Raw genomic sequence first — 15,244 nt, 5'->3', positions numbered from 1 at the left:
CTTTTTAATGTTAATAATTATAAACCCCCTAGTTAGAGAAAAAATCTCTCATAACCCTCACCCAAAATCTACCTCTCCCATAACCCCAATCTTACACTTAATATTTTCCTAAACCCCCTAGTCAACTAATACCCAACCAAATTTGACTCCTCATCTTTTAATTTTTCAGTTTTACCCCTTTTATTTATTTTTCTTTTTCATCTATGTACTCTCTCTCTCTCCCATCTGTGTGCTCTCTCTCTCTCTCTCCCCACTGTGTTATATATATATATATATATATATCTCTCTCTCTCTCTCTCCCCCCCCGCTGCTGTCGTCGGCGCGTTCGCCGCTGTCTAGCAACGGTTGTCGGCGATACCGGTCCCATCAAGCTCGTCTTTCCTCCCTCTTCCTCTCCCTGCCCTCCACTCTCCATGAAACCTAACATCAATGAAGGATCGGGTCAAGGCAGACCCAAGCTCCCTCGCCGGCGATCCCTCGATTTCTGCGACGACGAGGTGCCGGACTAGTTGGGTTCTTCTCGCCTCTTCTTCCTCTATCTATCCATGGCCTTCTCTTTCCCAAAAACCCAAATGCAGCCCGAAGTCCGATCATCATCTTTGGCAGTGACTTCGAGATTCCGGCGACGTCGTAGCCGCTCTCCACTTCCAGAAGCTTCCTCTCGATGTGGTGAGTGTGATGGTGGTCTCCGATTCTCCAACTGACCACCGTGGACGGCGAATCGACGCCGAAAAGGTCCGAGACTTACCGCCGCCGTTGTCGGCCATTCAAGCGCGGATTGAAGTGGTTTTGGTCTTATTCTTCTCCCCTCGACAGTCTCTCTCTACTGGTATACAAATTTGGGTTCAATTGCTTTGAATTTCAAAAGCCCTAATTTGAAATTGATTTGTGAATCTGTTTGTGAAATGTATAGTTTGTAAATCTGTTTTAATTGAATTTGTTATTAATCGGATAGAAATGTGGGTTTTTTAATTGATTTATAAGTATATACAAATTTACTTCATTTACTGATTAAATAGTTTTAGTTCGTGAAACATGAGTTTTAGATAAATTTTGAATGAAATTGTGGTTCTGAAATATAATGAATCAAATTTGCAGGTAGAAACAGATCGAGGTAGTAGCGACTGTCGTGTACTCGTCGCGCGTGAGGTGATCGGACGACGTTGTCTAGGGTTTCATTTTCACTAAATTCAATTTCAGTGAATTCAGTTTCAGTGCATTTAGTGAACTGAATTTGAATGTAATGAATGCACTGAAACTGAATTCACTGAAATTGAATTCAAACTGAAACTAAATTTAGTCTCAAGTGATACACTGAATTGATATAATTGTTATTTTTTATCAAGTAAAGATGTAATTATTTTTTTATTCTAGCTAATAATAATGTAAAATTATATTTTTTTAGTGTAACTGAATTTCTGAAATTCACAAACCTCACAAACAAATAATACACTATAAAGTAGGTACATGTATCTAACATCAACATCGCAAACCTCAGTAAACATCAAATACATACATAAGGTCATGTTACAAAAATTTGTCAAAGGATCTTGAATGTCACAACATTGTTTTTAACCTGTGCAGGATGAAAACTCACCCTGACCTGACGACAGAAGTGAAGACGAGAAATATATGTTCAGTGTATCTGCATGAGTGAGCAATGCAGAATCCTGACGCCTCAAATAATACAGGATATGACAGACATTTGGTCATTCAACTCAAGTCATCAAAAATCAAGTATTATTCCTGATCCTAAGCTGTAAGCACTAAGCAGTAACGAAGGTGCTACAGAGAAGGAATGGCTAGCCGGATCTCAAACTTCTAAACTACATGTTTCTCTAGATCATTGCCGATCATAAACAAACCTGGTAACCAAGACATCGAGCTTCAAGTTTTTTTCCTGTTACAAAGGTTGGCTTGCTGATGATGAAAGAACTGCACAAGAAAGAAACACATGTATTCTGCGTAAAGATCATACTGACTTGCTATATGGAGCTTCCGGTATTGAATAATACACCACAAAGTTGGGACCTGGGTCTAACAGAAACTGACAGAATCTTGAGCCCCTCAGTTCCAGAATACACTTCAAGATGGCCTTCAGATTTGTCAAAACCTGAAAATTCTCGATACAGAGCCTCAGTGACAAGCCATGGAACATATAGACTTAAAGATAGCCCAGCCTCAAAAACTTCAATTTACATTATCACATCAACTTGTTCTGATCAACTTGTTCTGGATTACAGGGTCACAAGCCAACCTGGTTTCACTAGGACATCTTGCTTAAAATTGCGACCAGTGACTGAAGTAGACTCACCCTGACGACGAAAACACTGCACAAGAAAGGATGAAAATTTAGAAAAGTCTTAGCACTAGCTATGAACAATTAATATAGCCATTACAATAAGATGTCCTTGAGAATCTTTTTTGCATTACAGCAGATGTTGAATACTGGAAGGTTGCAGACCTCTTTTAATGATCTTATTGCATGTAGGTCACTGAACTGGCCTTTATTTTCCTTGTTCAATACATAATGAATTGTGTAAATATTTTCGAAATTTTTAGGAGTATTTCCCATTCACAACAAGGCAGATGAAAGAAATTTTCAATCCTGTGATGATTGAAACAATTGTTCATACTCCAAGTGCATGTATTTTTCTGTGTCTCAACAGTGAACCATATGCGACATCTTAAACAAAAAACAACTTAAAAAATAAAAGAAATTAGAAAAGAACTAAGAACCCCACCCACCCAGTCGACCCCATCACCAGCGGCCCCACCCCACCCTGCACTGGGCTGACGCTCTCTCTCTCTCTCTCTCTCTCTCCTTGCCGGATATAGAGGGAGGGGGCAAGATCACCAGCCTCCCTCTACCTTCAACAAGGAGAGACCCGAAGAGAGTGGGGTAAGGAAAGAGAGAGAGAAAGAAAAAGAGAAAGAGAAAGAGAGGAGAGAGAGGGGAGGCACCGGCCTGGCGTCGAGGTGGGGCCACCAGCTGTGGGGTGGCAGGGGGCATAGGGTTGGCTGGGTGGCTGGTGGGTTTTTTTTTTTTTTTTTTTAATTTTAATTTTAGTCTTTAATTTTTTTTTCAAGGATAAAGTTGGAATTTTCAAAATAAGGGATCAACTCAGTATTTTAGGTGGGTCTGAATAGAATTCCAAAGGGGGGGGGGGGGGTGTTTGGTGAAGGCTTTAGAAATTAAGTTATGAAAGGCAGGACTATTGAGATTCAGAAAAACATACTCATTAAATGATAAAAGATCAACATTACTAACCTTGTAACACACTATGGTGTCATCTGGATACATCGCAAAAAGTTTAGTTCCAAGGCGTGCATGGCAAGAATCGCAAAGGCTTTCATCATTGATCTGCACATGCCTTGATTTTTCCTCCAATATTGCTAACCTTGCATCCGTGTCTAAAGCACGGGACAGATTATGCACAATCTGAAAATCAATTCAAGTATGGTTCAATATGGGGTGAAAAACACCAAATTAGGAAGAGGGTAAATGCAAAAGACTGATTTAGTAAGAACAGATATATCTAAATGTAGTTTTCCCTGCAATTACAATAATTAATTCATATGAAATAGAGGAAAACACTGCCAAAGGCCCACAAAAGAAGCAAATGTTTATAAAATTCTTTCATGATCGATCTGATGGTGTAATGACAAAAATCTCAAACACAATAGAAACACTTACCCGTCCTTGACGATGATGATGAAGTCGAGCCCTCAACATTCTTAATATAGTCTCAGAGGCAAGTTGAAGGGGCATATCTGGGGACAATCTCTGCAACATCAAACCAGAATTTTAACAATGAGCATAAAAACCTTAAAATTCCCAACAAGAAGTCTAATGAAACAAGTTCAAAAATGTAAAAGAAATATGACAGTACTGTAACATGAGCGTGTAGATGGACAGAATTTTTTTTTTTTTTTTGCTAGAAAAAAGGATCCTTGAGTAAATTAAGTAATCGTATAATAAAGGATCTGTGCGGTGCAAATATGCTCGCAGCCACATTTTTCACTTTTTTTTTTGTTCATAAGAGCATGCTCCCAGATTAATCTCCTGAAGTTCAAGCCTAGTGGAAAAGCTGCAGTTCACATCAAGAATTACACTTCATAAATGGTAGAGGTCTATTGGCCAACAAAACAAGAAAACTGAAAGAAATACGTAATATTGATCTAACTGAGACAACAGCAACTTGTAAACTAGACTTCAGATTCTTAAAAAGTTAAAAGTACAGCTAGAGACAGAACCAGCTGTCTTCTCTGCTAGTCAGGGGGTAATTTAGGTTTTAAAAGTTCAGATCTAATTAGTGGTAATCTTTTGGCCTTGAAGTAGCCCAAAGAAAGTCGCATACCAAATTAGCACCATATAAATGGTGTAATGATATTTTATGAATGAACAGATGTTAAAACTAGAGCAGCCATGCTTGCCTGATGCATGATGCTCTAGAACTTTAGGTACCTTTTGTCACTCTACCATTTGAATTCTCTAAGTCTAACCTGTTGAATATTAATTCCAGCAACCTTTCACCACCTAAATGCCACCAAATACCAAATTTTTTTTGGGTCTAAAAATACCTAATCTTTCCTCACTATTCCAGCTATTCTTGATGGAAATAAAAGTTGATGTTGACTCTCAACACCAACTCCAAAAATGCACAAGTTTTTAAATTTCCAACAGAGTTCTCATAATAGAACTCTCCTTTTAAGAACAAAAGTGTGTTTCGGTGCATAACACAACTTATTATATTCTCTGCCTCCCTCCAAATTCTCAAAAACCTGAGAAAGAGAGAGAGCGAGAGAGAGAGAGAGAGAGAGAGAGAGAGAGAGAGAGAGAGAGAGAGAGAGAGAGTCTGATACCTCTAAAACTTGTAAAGGATCCAATGATTCCCCATGATTGTGGAGTAGGCGAACAGCAGCTTTAAACATAGGCTCCTTACCATCTTGTGGATCCAAATACATATCAAGTAACCTGAGTTCTCACAGCACATACAGAAAGGAAAAGCCGAAGCAATTTTAAAAACATTACGGGCATAATTCACACGTGTGTGCCTGCTTCTGTTTATCGGTGTTTTTGTGTGATTGTACATGCACATGAGGGGAGAGAGAGAGAGAGAGAGAGAGAGAGAGAGAGAGAGAGAGAGAGAGAGAGAGAGAGAGAGAGAGAGAGAGAGAGAGAGAGAGAGAGAGAGAGAGAGAGAACCAACTGCATATAGACATCTGGTCTGCCAATCTCAGCACAATATTGCTCAGCAGCTTCACTGTCTTCCAGCTTCCTAAAAAGGACATCATATATCAATTTAAATATCCTGAAATTGGTTTTCATCTATAAAATAATAATGGGATTTGAATTTGGATTTAATAAAAGTTACATCCTTTTCCAAAAAACATAATTTTTCTTACTTAACAAAACATGATAGATGTTGAAATTTAAGGAATGCACAAAAGAGATACCATTATCAAGATAACACATAAATTTACCATTTTTCGTAACAAAGGATGGTGCACAGTCACATGCAAGCACCATGAGAACCCTCAACTCGGGACAAAGTAATCTAAAATGATGCATACATGAAGTGGCAACTAATTTATTATAACATGTGAATATTTAAGAAATTTGAAACTTACAAGGCTAAAATTTGGAGCACCAACACCTCTTGCCCTAGTTTTTTGTAAAGAATAGCCTGTTGAATAAAGCCAGAATCAAAGACTAGAAGTATCAGACAAGCAAGATCAATCATTTTGGCCCTTCAAAGGTATCAATATCATCCATGACTGACACAACAGCTATAGAAAATAAATAAAAAATTAAATAAAACTTATGCTTAATAGTTAACTTATCCAGGGCCTAAGAGTACATAATGAGCATATTCTGATAGCCAAGGTTCAAAATGCAGAATTCAATACAAGGTCCATAAAGAGTTATTACATACCTTCTCTGACCACAATTCTGATCCCTCAATTAAGTCAAGAACCTCCTCTGGATCATACAAGTCTGAAGACTGTAAAAACATCTGCAGTCTTTCCCGAACAGGACTTTGAAATATCAAACTTGTTCTATGATCAGATATGCTTGTCTCCTCTATCCTTACAGGACCAAGATTTTGGGAGGCAAGTTCTGCTTCAAAGGCTACAATTGCTGACTTGGCAAGCGAGAGAGCATATAATGTGTGAAATTGAGTGTCATTAGAATCTTGGTCTTCAATCAACCACTGAAGGTACCTGTCAGATAAAGCAGCTCATTTATCCAGTGAAGGCCACATCTCACAAGGAAGAAACTTCGTTATTTTTCTTTTTCACATGTAACAAGTAGAAGCAAGAAAAAGCAAATGAGTGACACCACCAGGACAGGAACATTAAAGAATAGCCTTTTTATCAAATATCGCACAGAAGTTTATCATATCCTTACATGTGCAAGTTTTAATGGAAATTTCCACTTTGTACTCTTACAAATTGTAGCAACTCCATGAATTATCAAACCTCCACATCCCCCTCCTGTATAGAAGGAAGATCAACCTCTCACCCTCTCTCCCCCCTGCCCTCTTCTTTCTCTCTCATATAGAAGGGTGTTCAACCTTATATGGTGCAGGAGTACAATGACCTCAAATCCCCAACCCCAAATGCATTCATGGCCACACTATATGACTTTCTACCCTTCTCAAAACTCACTCAAGCACACACTAGCACACACGGCACATGCACAGCTGTACTGCTGAACATGTAATGGACATACCTTTGAAAAATTTCTACCTTCTTTGGATCAATAGCTGCAATAACTTCATCTGCAGTTAAAAAAAAAACAGAATTTAAGGATTGACTACAAAAGTATATTACTCAAATAGACCAAAACAGTTTAATGATTAATCAATAACCATTTGTTAGCCTCAATGTCATATAGATAGGCAATAACGCAATACAAGAAGTTAATACAAAAGGCTGAGATAACAACAATATAATTATCGTTTTGATGCTCACTTCTTAGAAATCATATATATATAGTTTATCCTTACAACTCCTGTAACTTTTAGATATAACATCATGTATGGGTTTAAAAATAACAGGCAAAAAAACATGCAATAAATTGTGAAACAACACAAAAGAATTGGACCATAACACCTGAGACATCACAGACCTACAAGAAAATAAAAGTTCATATTTTTTCAATGAAAACCCAATCTAATAGTAGCGTCTTCAAGTATGCTCAACTATGAAGACAGAGGCATATCATCAAGGAAAGTCAACATCAGAATAAAATTTACTAGGATGTGAAAGAATCCCACCTGGTGGAAGCTGATTGGCTCTTTTCTCTGATGTTAAAACCTGAACTGCAAAGATCTGGTTGATATCTGCAATCTACCAAGACCAACCAGCTCCTGATTAAATATCAGACTTGTGAAGCATAAAATTCAGCTTTCTCTAAAATCGTAATACTTCTTAAAAAGAACACAGACCATCCAAGATAAAGTAGAAAAAAAACTCTGCAGAGAAATTAGCACATACCCATCCAAGATGTTGAAGAACCAGCTCAGGATCAGATGACTCCTCAAGAATCTTTGATGCCTCAGCTGCAGCAGTCTCCTTACCAGAGATGACATTTGTACTACCATCGTGTGAGCCACTCTCCAAAGCAGGGTCTTTCCAGAGGCCAGATGAATAATTTCTTGCCAAGATGCGCCAGATAGAAAGAGCCTTTGAGCTCATTCCTTTACTCGCATATAGGAAGGCAAGCGTTCGTAAATGCCCAGGGTCATCTAATAAAGTTTCCAACTCCTCCTGCACCGCCCATGCAAGTTCTACAGTCATCCTTCAAGCAAGCTCCAGACAATGGCCTCTGTTTACAATACACTGGAATGCTAAGATTCCACAGTTTACCAACATCCTCACAGTGCATTGTCTTGAGGCCTATAAAGTATGTTGCTCTTGATTCTAAAACCAAACATAATACAATGTCTCCAAAGTCCAAATCCAGGAAAAGTTACATGGTTCTCACATGGTGCCCTTTATAGTTTGTTGAAGTACTATCTTTTAGAAATTAAATATAGGTGGGGTTTCAACCCAGGTGCCCAATAATATGACAATGAAGCTTTAATATGGTCCAGTTTTAGAGCAAATTTCTGTTGACTTCATCTTAGCTTTTCTTTCGACTACACTAACACTCCATCAATCTCATGTTCTTGACCAAACTATCACTACTTCATTTTTTCTGATTTATATTCTGGCAAAAATAAAATAAAAAACCAGATATTCTAGAGTGGACGAAATCAAATGGATAAGCTGGGTCAACAATGACAACACTACTTAATTTGCTTATAATTTTAGTAATAGTTCATATACTCAGTAATTTCAAAGTGTTCCTCAAGATACTATGCAACATCTCCACTTCTGAAACCTCTATGTTTTTCCTATAGTAGATTCACTTCTGAGAAATATCTCAGAAGTAGAAATACTTCAGTACAGAAACAAGATGTCCCAATTTGAAAAAAAATGCAAGCACAAATCCTTCAATATAGTAAAGAATGTATCAGAGGAAGTAGCAATGCAGAGAAATAAGAAAACATACCACAACGCAAGAATTTGCAGATGATACCAGTTTCTCCATGTCATAGACATTATTTAAAGCTCTGTAGAGGTACATTAACAGTGTGTCAACTCCCTCCCTCACTGATGGAGTCAACTCTTTCTCACGAGAAACCTCCAAATACCTGTAGCAAGTATGTGTATTCAAGGGCATGTATGTTTTGGGGGGGAGAGAGAGCGAGAGAGAGAAAGAGAGAGGTGGTCAGTGACACTTGCAATAACAATCATGTGACTGCCAATAAATAAAATCAGGTTATCATAATCCAAACTCTAGTATTCCAACAATTTGAAAGCTAGAAAATATTCTTTCCATCCCCAGCCCTCTAAAAAAATGCAATAGCAGTTAAAAGAAAAACATTTGACAAATAACCAGAAGAAATGTAAACACCTAATTGACTTCATGGCAGACTCCAACAAATCATCTCTACTTGGCAGATTTAGCAGAAATGTATCATCTACCACAGTTTCTATTCCAACATATTGAAAGCTAGATATTCTCATTTCCACCCCCACCCCTCTAAAAAAATGCAAACGCAGTTAAAAGAAAACATTTAACAAATAACCAGAAGAAATATAAACACCTAGTAATTGACTTGATGGCGGACTCCAACAAATCATCTCTACTTGGCGGATTTAGCAGAAATGTATCATCTACCACAGTTTCTACACCTGCTTTCCTAAGAAAGATTGCTCTTTGGATCGCCATCAATCCGTCATCTACAACATCTTCCAGAGGTGCAGGGGGAGGATGCAAACCCCAATACCGATTTCTAGGAACCTAAAAACACAAGTTCAAATGATTAGAATATAGAATTCAGAGGGCTCAGTAGCAGTAACACAGGCTAGCCAATAACAGAACTCCATATATTTTGGGCTATAAACATCCACGTAAATGCATGAAGTGCAGGCACGAATTGAAAATGTGTGAGTCAACATTCAAATTAGTTTGAGATGGCATTTTTGTTTTAATGTGTATTTTGAAATATATAGGATGCTAAAAAAAATAGAAGATATACTACATCAATTAAGGTTTCATGCACTCCCCTCCCCAACACACACACACACACACACACACATATATATATATATTATGAGAAACAGACTTTCATTAAGAGAAAGTAAAGAGGTACATGGTACAATGTAGTGGACAAGATGTCCACTATCCTACAAGCTCCTAGATAACAAGCTCTAAGAGAATTTAAGATCTAGAACAAACAGAGTATGTCAATGAAGTAATTCAGCAACAAAACTCCCTAATACACAACAGCCCCCAATTAGACATGATTGCAAAAAATTAATAAATCCCTAAAAACTGGAGTGACTGATGCCCATAAAGAAGCCCAAAGCCGAACTCTCCCACAGGTTATCCACCTCTTCCCCCCTAGCATCATCAAAGACCCTTTTATTTCTCTCCATCCAGATTACCCACAAAACAGCCATCACAGCACACCTCCCCAACACTACTCCCCTCTTCTTCCCCACAAATAAGACACATGGCCAACTTAATAGTACATGAGCAAAAGAATAAGACACATGTAGAAAGCATAGCCCGGTTTCAGATATAAAGCACGACACAAATAGGCCTCAACACATATGAGCATAAATAACCAATATATGTGAGTCAAATATAATACATACATATGAGCATATAAAACCATACCAGTAGTGACCATCGATTTGGATCTCTCATTATAAATGGGAATATTTCAGAAGGCTGCATTGTCTCAGACTGCAAAAAGTGATTCACTGCTTCCTCAAAATGCAAGTCAAAGAGCAAGAGAAAACCCACTTGCGCATGAACAAATGAGAGCATATCTTTTGATAATTCGCCTTCACATTCAAGCTCCTCAACTAGGGAGATGGCTTCCTTGAAGTTCTTTTTTCTCAACAGATCTTTAATTTGTTCTTTGGAAGGTAATTTTTGGTAGCAAATAACCTAGAAAATTGCAAAATGAAAAGGAAAATACATTAAAAAAAAACTGTGAATATTCAACTAAGAATTCAGAAAAAGCATATGTGTCACCGTCAACTCTCAAAGATTAACACTCAATTCTCAAACAGACTAGCACTGCAGTGGCAACCATGTTCAAAGGAAAGTATAAAGTTTGGAGCTCTTCTAAGACCTATGAACCCATGTTTCAAGTAAAACATTCCGAAAGATTTTGTGTTAAGAATTCTATTATCTGCAATCATAGAAAAGACAAATCATTCCTATCTAACTAAATATATACATACATAAACAAAAAAAATTAATTGTAATAACTGTATTAAGGTCTAATCAAATTCAGGAGCAAGATTTCCCAGCAACTAGATATTTGAATTTTTTTTGTCTTCCTTTAAATGGAAATTATGAATATTTGATAAAACCATAAAAGAATTGATAATTATTTAGGAAAGCCAAAAAAAGTATAAATTACATGATTGGATCAATATTTCTTCATACCTTGGTGGGGGTTGCAACAACGATAAGTTTCCCACTTCCATCTTCCTCATCTGCAACAATGCAAGGCCCTCCAACCCCTTCACCACCAAAAGTGACCATTTGAATACAACTGCCTGTTTTCTTATGATACAATTCCATCTTTCCATCCCTTGCAACAACCACATACGAAGATATCTCCCCAATAGAATCTGGATCACGATGGAACACCAAGCTTCCAGCAACTGGCTGCCCATGTTCATTAACTATAATGCCAACATTGTCCACCAACAAAAGCACATTCCATTCTTTGCACAACAATTTAAGCCGTGGGGGAGCAGAAACATCCGGTAATGAAAAAATTACACCGCTCTGTCCCGTAACACATGAAAACAAACTATACCCATTAACTGTGCTGACAATTATAGAATCATTGAGCCATACCATGGTCATAACCCCATCAATAGACTGAATTTCTTTCAGAATTACAAAAGACCCATCATCGATGTCGTGGTCACTTTTACCTACTCTATTACTCAAAAGAAACTCTACCAATATCAATCTCTTACCAACCACGACAGAAAACACACGATTACCTACATGGTGCTGCACTGATTCTTTCATTTTCGAGCCATTTGCTCTGATCCCACTTCCCAACTTTTTCAAAAACCGCTGACTTGTGCTCGTATACTCTGACGAAGTGCTAACTCCTTCTGACAAATTCGAACACTTTGATTCACTACTTTGCAGCCTCCTTGTGATAACAGAAATTCCTCTGAGGAAACTCAATCTCTTCACAGGGTGTAACAGAAGTGCATCAACCAAAAACAAAAACCCATCCAAAAGTACCAAAAGCTTTCCAGCCTCACCAAACACCTGTATAGAGTCCACTGAGGAATTGCCAACCAAAACACGTCGCAAAAGCAAAATGTTCTGCGGGATTGAACTGCTGTCAGGAGGATCAGAAGGGGACTGAGCATCGGGGTTGCTCGGGTTTGCAGAGAATAAAAATAGGGTTCCAAACTGAGTCCCAACATAGATTAGACACTGAGAATCAGAAACAGTGGAGATAGCAAGGGATCTAACAGGTGCACGAGAGTGGTCAGAGAGGTTGAAGTATGACAGTGGTTCAAGGACAGTGTGAGCTCTAGGTTGTTCAGGCTTGGCCATGTAAGCAAGGAGCTAGTGTTTGAAGGTGAGCAACATAGAATATAAGACAACCTGAAATTGCAAGTAACTCAAAACTAATCATAAACTAGAATTATTAGAGCAATCCCAGGTTGACTCTAAACTGCATTACACAGATAGACCATAATTTTCCAAATGTGGCTATTATTCAATCTTCTTTCATTGCCCTACGTTTTCTCAGAAACAAAGTCTCACATAGTGATTAGTCCACAATACCGAAATACACAAAAACCCTTCAACTGCTGCCCAAAACCAACAAATATGCATTAAAATAGACTAAATTCAATTATATTTTTTTTGGGTCAGAGACCAAATTCATTTTGACAATCACTAAACAAGTAAACTGATGGCAATCCCCCCAGGTCCTGACAATGTAAAAGACCTAACACCATGAGTACACAAGCGGCGTTTCTTATGTTTTTTTTCCTTTTTCACTAATTAATCATTGTTCAGATTGAAATGAATTTCGAATAAAAAAGGATAAAACTTTAACAGAGTATTCATACTTGGGAAGCTGTAGGTAGGTTGCAGGAAGTCGACCCAGCAAGGTCCAAGGCGAAGCTTGCCGAGCTTCGACGGTTGGAAGATGCCTGAGTGTTTGCTAGTTTTGAGACTTTCACACCTACCAGTAAGGCCAACGTCAAATCCTATATTTCCTCCGCACCCTTTGTTCTTTTCTTTTTCATTTTCTTTTTTCTTTGGCGAACCACCCATTTACCATTGATGATTTACAAATGAATAGTTATAAACTTATATTCACACCTCTCTTATTTTTTTCATTCATATTTTAATAAAAAAAATAATGATAAATTTATTTTTTTGTAAAATAATCTCTAAAAACTTGGTTAAAAAATAAATAAATAAAGGGTGCTGCTATTTGCACACCCCTAAATTTTTTTTTGCACACCCCTAACAACCTAATTTGTGAATTTACCTAATTGACACAAAGAGAAATGACCAAAAAGGACAACTTTTATTATTTGAAAAAAAAAAAAAAAACTCTCCTTACACACCCAACCCAACACTCTTACACACCTCACCTAACACTCTAAAACCTCAGCCAAAATAATCCTAAAACTCTCATTGCACACCCCTTCATCTCATAACCTCATCTCTTCATCTTTCCTCCATTAAACTTTAAGTTTTCTCTCTTGATCACATATAGGGAATAATATTGTAGAAATACATATTAGTTTTCATGAATGGAGCCTTCACTCGTCCCGTATTCGCCTTCAGACGAGATATGATAGTAATTTTTTATGTTTTTTTTCGTGTTTTTCATTTTCTGTTCGAGGTTCATTCGGCGAACCAGTACTGAACTTTTCTCAATTGTTCGACAGATGGGTACTGAACACAACTAATATATTCGGTGGTTACCTGCCGAATGAAAATTACAAAAAAATTTTAAAAAATCCATTCGGTGACTGTTCGCCGAATGAACTTATAAATTTCGACAACAATCTACCAAAAGTTTTACATATGTTCGGAAGACATCTGTCGAATGAAGTCTTTTCTTTACGTAAAATCGATATTGTTCAATAGTCAACTGTCGAACGAAGGTTATTGGTTCGGCAGATTACTACCGAACAGATTTATTTCGTTCGGTAACATTCTACCGAACGTACTGTTTTAACATTATTTGCATGTTTTATGTGTAGGATGATGAACAATATGAGCAATATAGTGGTGCTTCTACTCGAAACAGCAAGGTTGAGGACTACATTGGGGCCGAGGTCGAGGCCAAGGTTTTGACCGAATACTCACGTGACTATAATAATGAATTCACAACAAACGAGGTATGAATTTGTTATTTGGGAAATATATGTTGTAAATGTAGTTGAAATGTGAATAATGTAAATTATATATGTGTAGATATTTCATTCGAGGGATGCATTGGTTAACTGGGCACGTGCACAAGGAAGGACGAACAACATAGTCATTGTCATTATGAGGTCTAATACAGCAGGGGTGGGGAAGAAGAAAACTAGAGTGTTCCTTGGTTGCGAACGAAGTGGTCGCCATAGGCCATCCAAGTATGATGCCGATAGTTGTATAGTAAAACGTCCTAAGGATGGTAGGGACTCTACTACAAAAAGATGTGGATGCCCCTTCTCATTAAAGGGTGTGCAAATTGGTAATGAGGATGAATGGAAGCTAAGTGTGGTATGTGGAGTGCATAACCATAGAGTTTTAGTTACTGGTGAAGGACATTCATTTGTGAGAAGATCATCTGAAACAAAGAGTTCTTTATTGGTAGATATGTCTAAGAGTTTAGTGAAACCGAAGCAGATTTTGACCATCTTAAAGGAAATGGATTATTCGAATACAACAACAATCAAAACAATATACAATGTCAGACACCGCAATAGGGTGAAAGAGAAGGCTGGAAAAACCGAAATGCAGTGTTTGCTAAGTAAGTTATCTGAACACAAATACTTTGAGTGGCATAGATGTTCTGGTGGTGATGATATTGTGACTAATTTGTTTTGGAGCCACCCTGGTTGTGTTGATCTCTTACGTGCATTTCCACATGTATTGATCATGGATTGCACGTATAAGACTAATATGTATCGTCTGCCACTTTTTGAGATTGTTGGGGTCACATCCACAAACATGACTTTCTTAATTACATTTGCTTACATTAGTTATGAGAAGGAAGACAATTACATTTGGGCTTTGACTAGATTAAGGTCGTTACTCAGCGATGATTGTCTTCCTGGTGTGATTGTCATAGACCGAGATCTAGCACTCATGAATGCAATCTCTGTAGTTTTTCTTACTGCTAGACATTTATTGTGTAGGTGGCACATTAGCAAAAATGTGATGGCAAATTGTAAGAAAAAGTTTGGAATCAAGGATGATTGGGATAAGTTTATAGTTCATGGTATTCCTTGGTAAATTCAACGTCAGAATATGTGTATTTAAGAGACTTACAGCAGATTGAATCTAAGTTCAGTTAGGTTCCTGAAGTTATTGACTATTTGAAGAACACTTGGTTGATACCTTTCAAGGAGAAGTTTGTGGCTGTATAGACAGACACATGTATGCATTTTG

The 15,244-nt window shown here is 37.6% G+C and overlaps 2 protein-coding genes across 3 annotated transcripts; one reads left to right on the top strand and one right to left on the bottom strand.

Moving 5' to 3' along the window:
• Positions 1–1,434: 1,434 nt before the first annotated feature.
• On the bottom strand, positions 1,435–12,868 carry LOC147277480 (vacuolar sorting protein 3-like). Of its 2 annotated transcripts, XM_086254962.1 has the most exons (15): positions 12,697–12,868; positions 11,027–12,223; positions 10,244–10,519; positions 9,165–9,361; positions 8,567–8,708; positions 7,507–7,779; positions 7,287–7,359; positions 6,740–6,788; positions 5,940–6,228; positions 5,635–5,690; positions 5,214–5,282; positions 4,867–4,978; positions 3,698–3,787; positions 3,272–3,442; positions 1,435–2,330 (listed from the first exon to the last, which is right to left on the bottom strand). In XM_086254962.1, the coding sequence occupies exons 2-15, from the start codon at positions 12,170–12,172 to the stop codon at positions 2,238–2,240; spliced, it is 3,036 nt and encodes a 1,011-aa protein (XP_086111088.1). In that variant the 5' UTR covers positions 12,173–12,223; positions 12,697–12,868; the 3' UTR covers positions 1,435–2,237. The 2 variants fall into 2 exon arrangements, with proteins under 2 accessions (XP_086111088.1, XP_086111089.1); XM_086254963.1 differs by lacking the exons at positions 1,435–2,330; positions 3,272–3,442; positions 3,698–3,787 and adding an exon at positions 4,002–4,091.
• Positions 12,537–15,088, top strand: LOC147277479 (protein FAR1-RELATED SEQUENCE 5-like). Its single transcript, XM_086255642.1, has 3 exons — positions 12,537–12,563; positions 13,849–13,986; positions 14,063–15,088. The coding sequence occupies exons 1-3, from the start codon at positions 12,537–12,539 to the stop codon at positions 15,086–15,088; spliced, it is 1,191 nt and encodes a 396-aa protein (XP_086111768.1).
• The last annotated feature ends 156 nt before the right edge of the window (positions 15,089–15,244 follow it).

Source organism: Dryas octopetala, chromosome 8 (genome assembly GCF_963921425.1).
Source record: "Dryas octopetala chromosome 8, drDryOcto1.1, whole genome shotgun sequence".
Taxonomy (NCBI): Eukaryota; Viridiplantae; Streptophyta; class Magnoliopsida; order Rosales; family Rosaceae; genus Dryas; species Dryas octopetala.
Note: the sequence above shows the minus strand (reverse complement) of the source record. Positions and strands in the feature narration are given on the sequence as shown.

What these genes read in the sequence shown, in the direction of transcription:
- LOC147277480 (XM_086254962.1), bottom strand. Translation starts at nt 12,172, where the DNA reads ATGGCCAAGCCTGAACAACCTAGAGCTCACACTGTCCTTGAACCACTG. An exon ending in GCCATCAAGTCAATTACTAG is followed by an intron (nt 8,709 to 9,164) that starts GTGTTTATATTT and finishes TACTTGCTACAG; the next exon opens with GTATTTGGAGGTTTCTCGTG. An exon ending in ATCCTTTACAAGTTTTAGAG is followed by an intron (nt 3,788 to 4,866) that starts GTATCAGACTCT and finishes TTGATGTTGCAG; the next exon opens with AGATTGTCCCCAGATATGCC.
- LOC147277479 (XM_086255642.1), top strand. Translation starts at nt 12,537, where the DNA reads ATGGCAATCCCCCCAGGTCCTGACAAT. An exon ending in TCCCCCCAGGTCCTGACAAT is followed by an intron (nt 12,564 to 13,848) that starts GTAAAAGACCTA and finishes TTTTATGTGTAG; the next exon opens with GATGATGAACAATATGAGCA. An exon ending in ATGAATTCACAACAAACGAG is followed by an intron (nt 13,987 to 14,062) that starts GTATGAATTTGT and finishes ATATATGTGTAG; the next exon opens with ATATTTCATTCGAGGGATGC.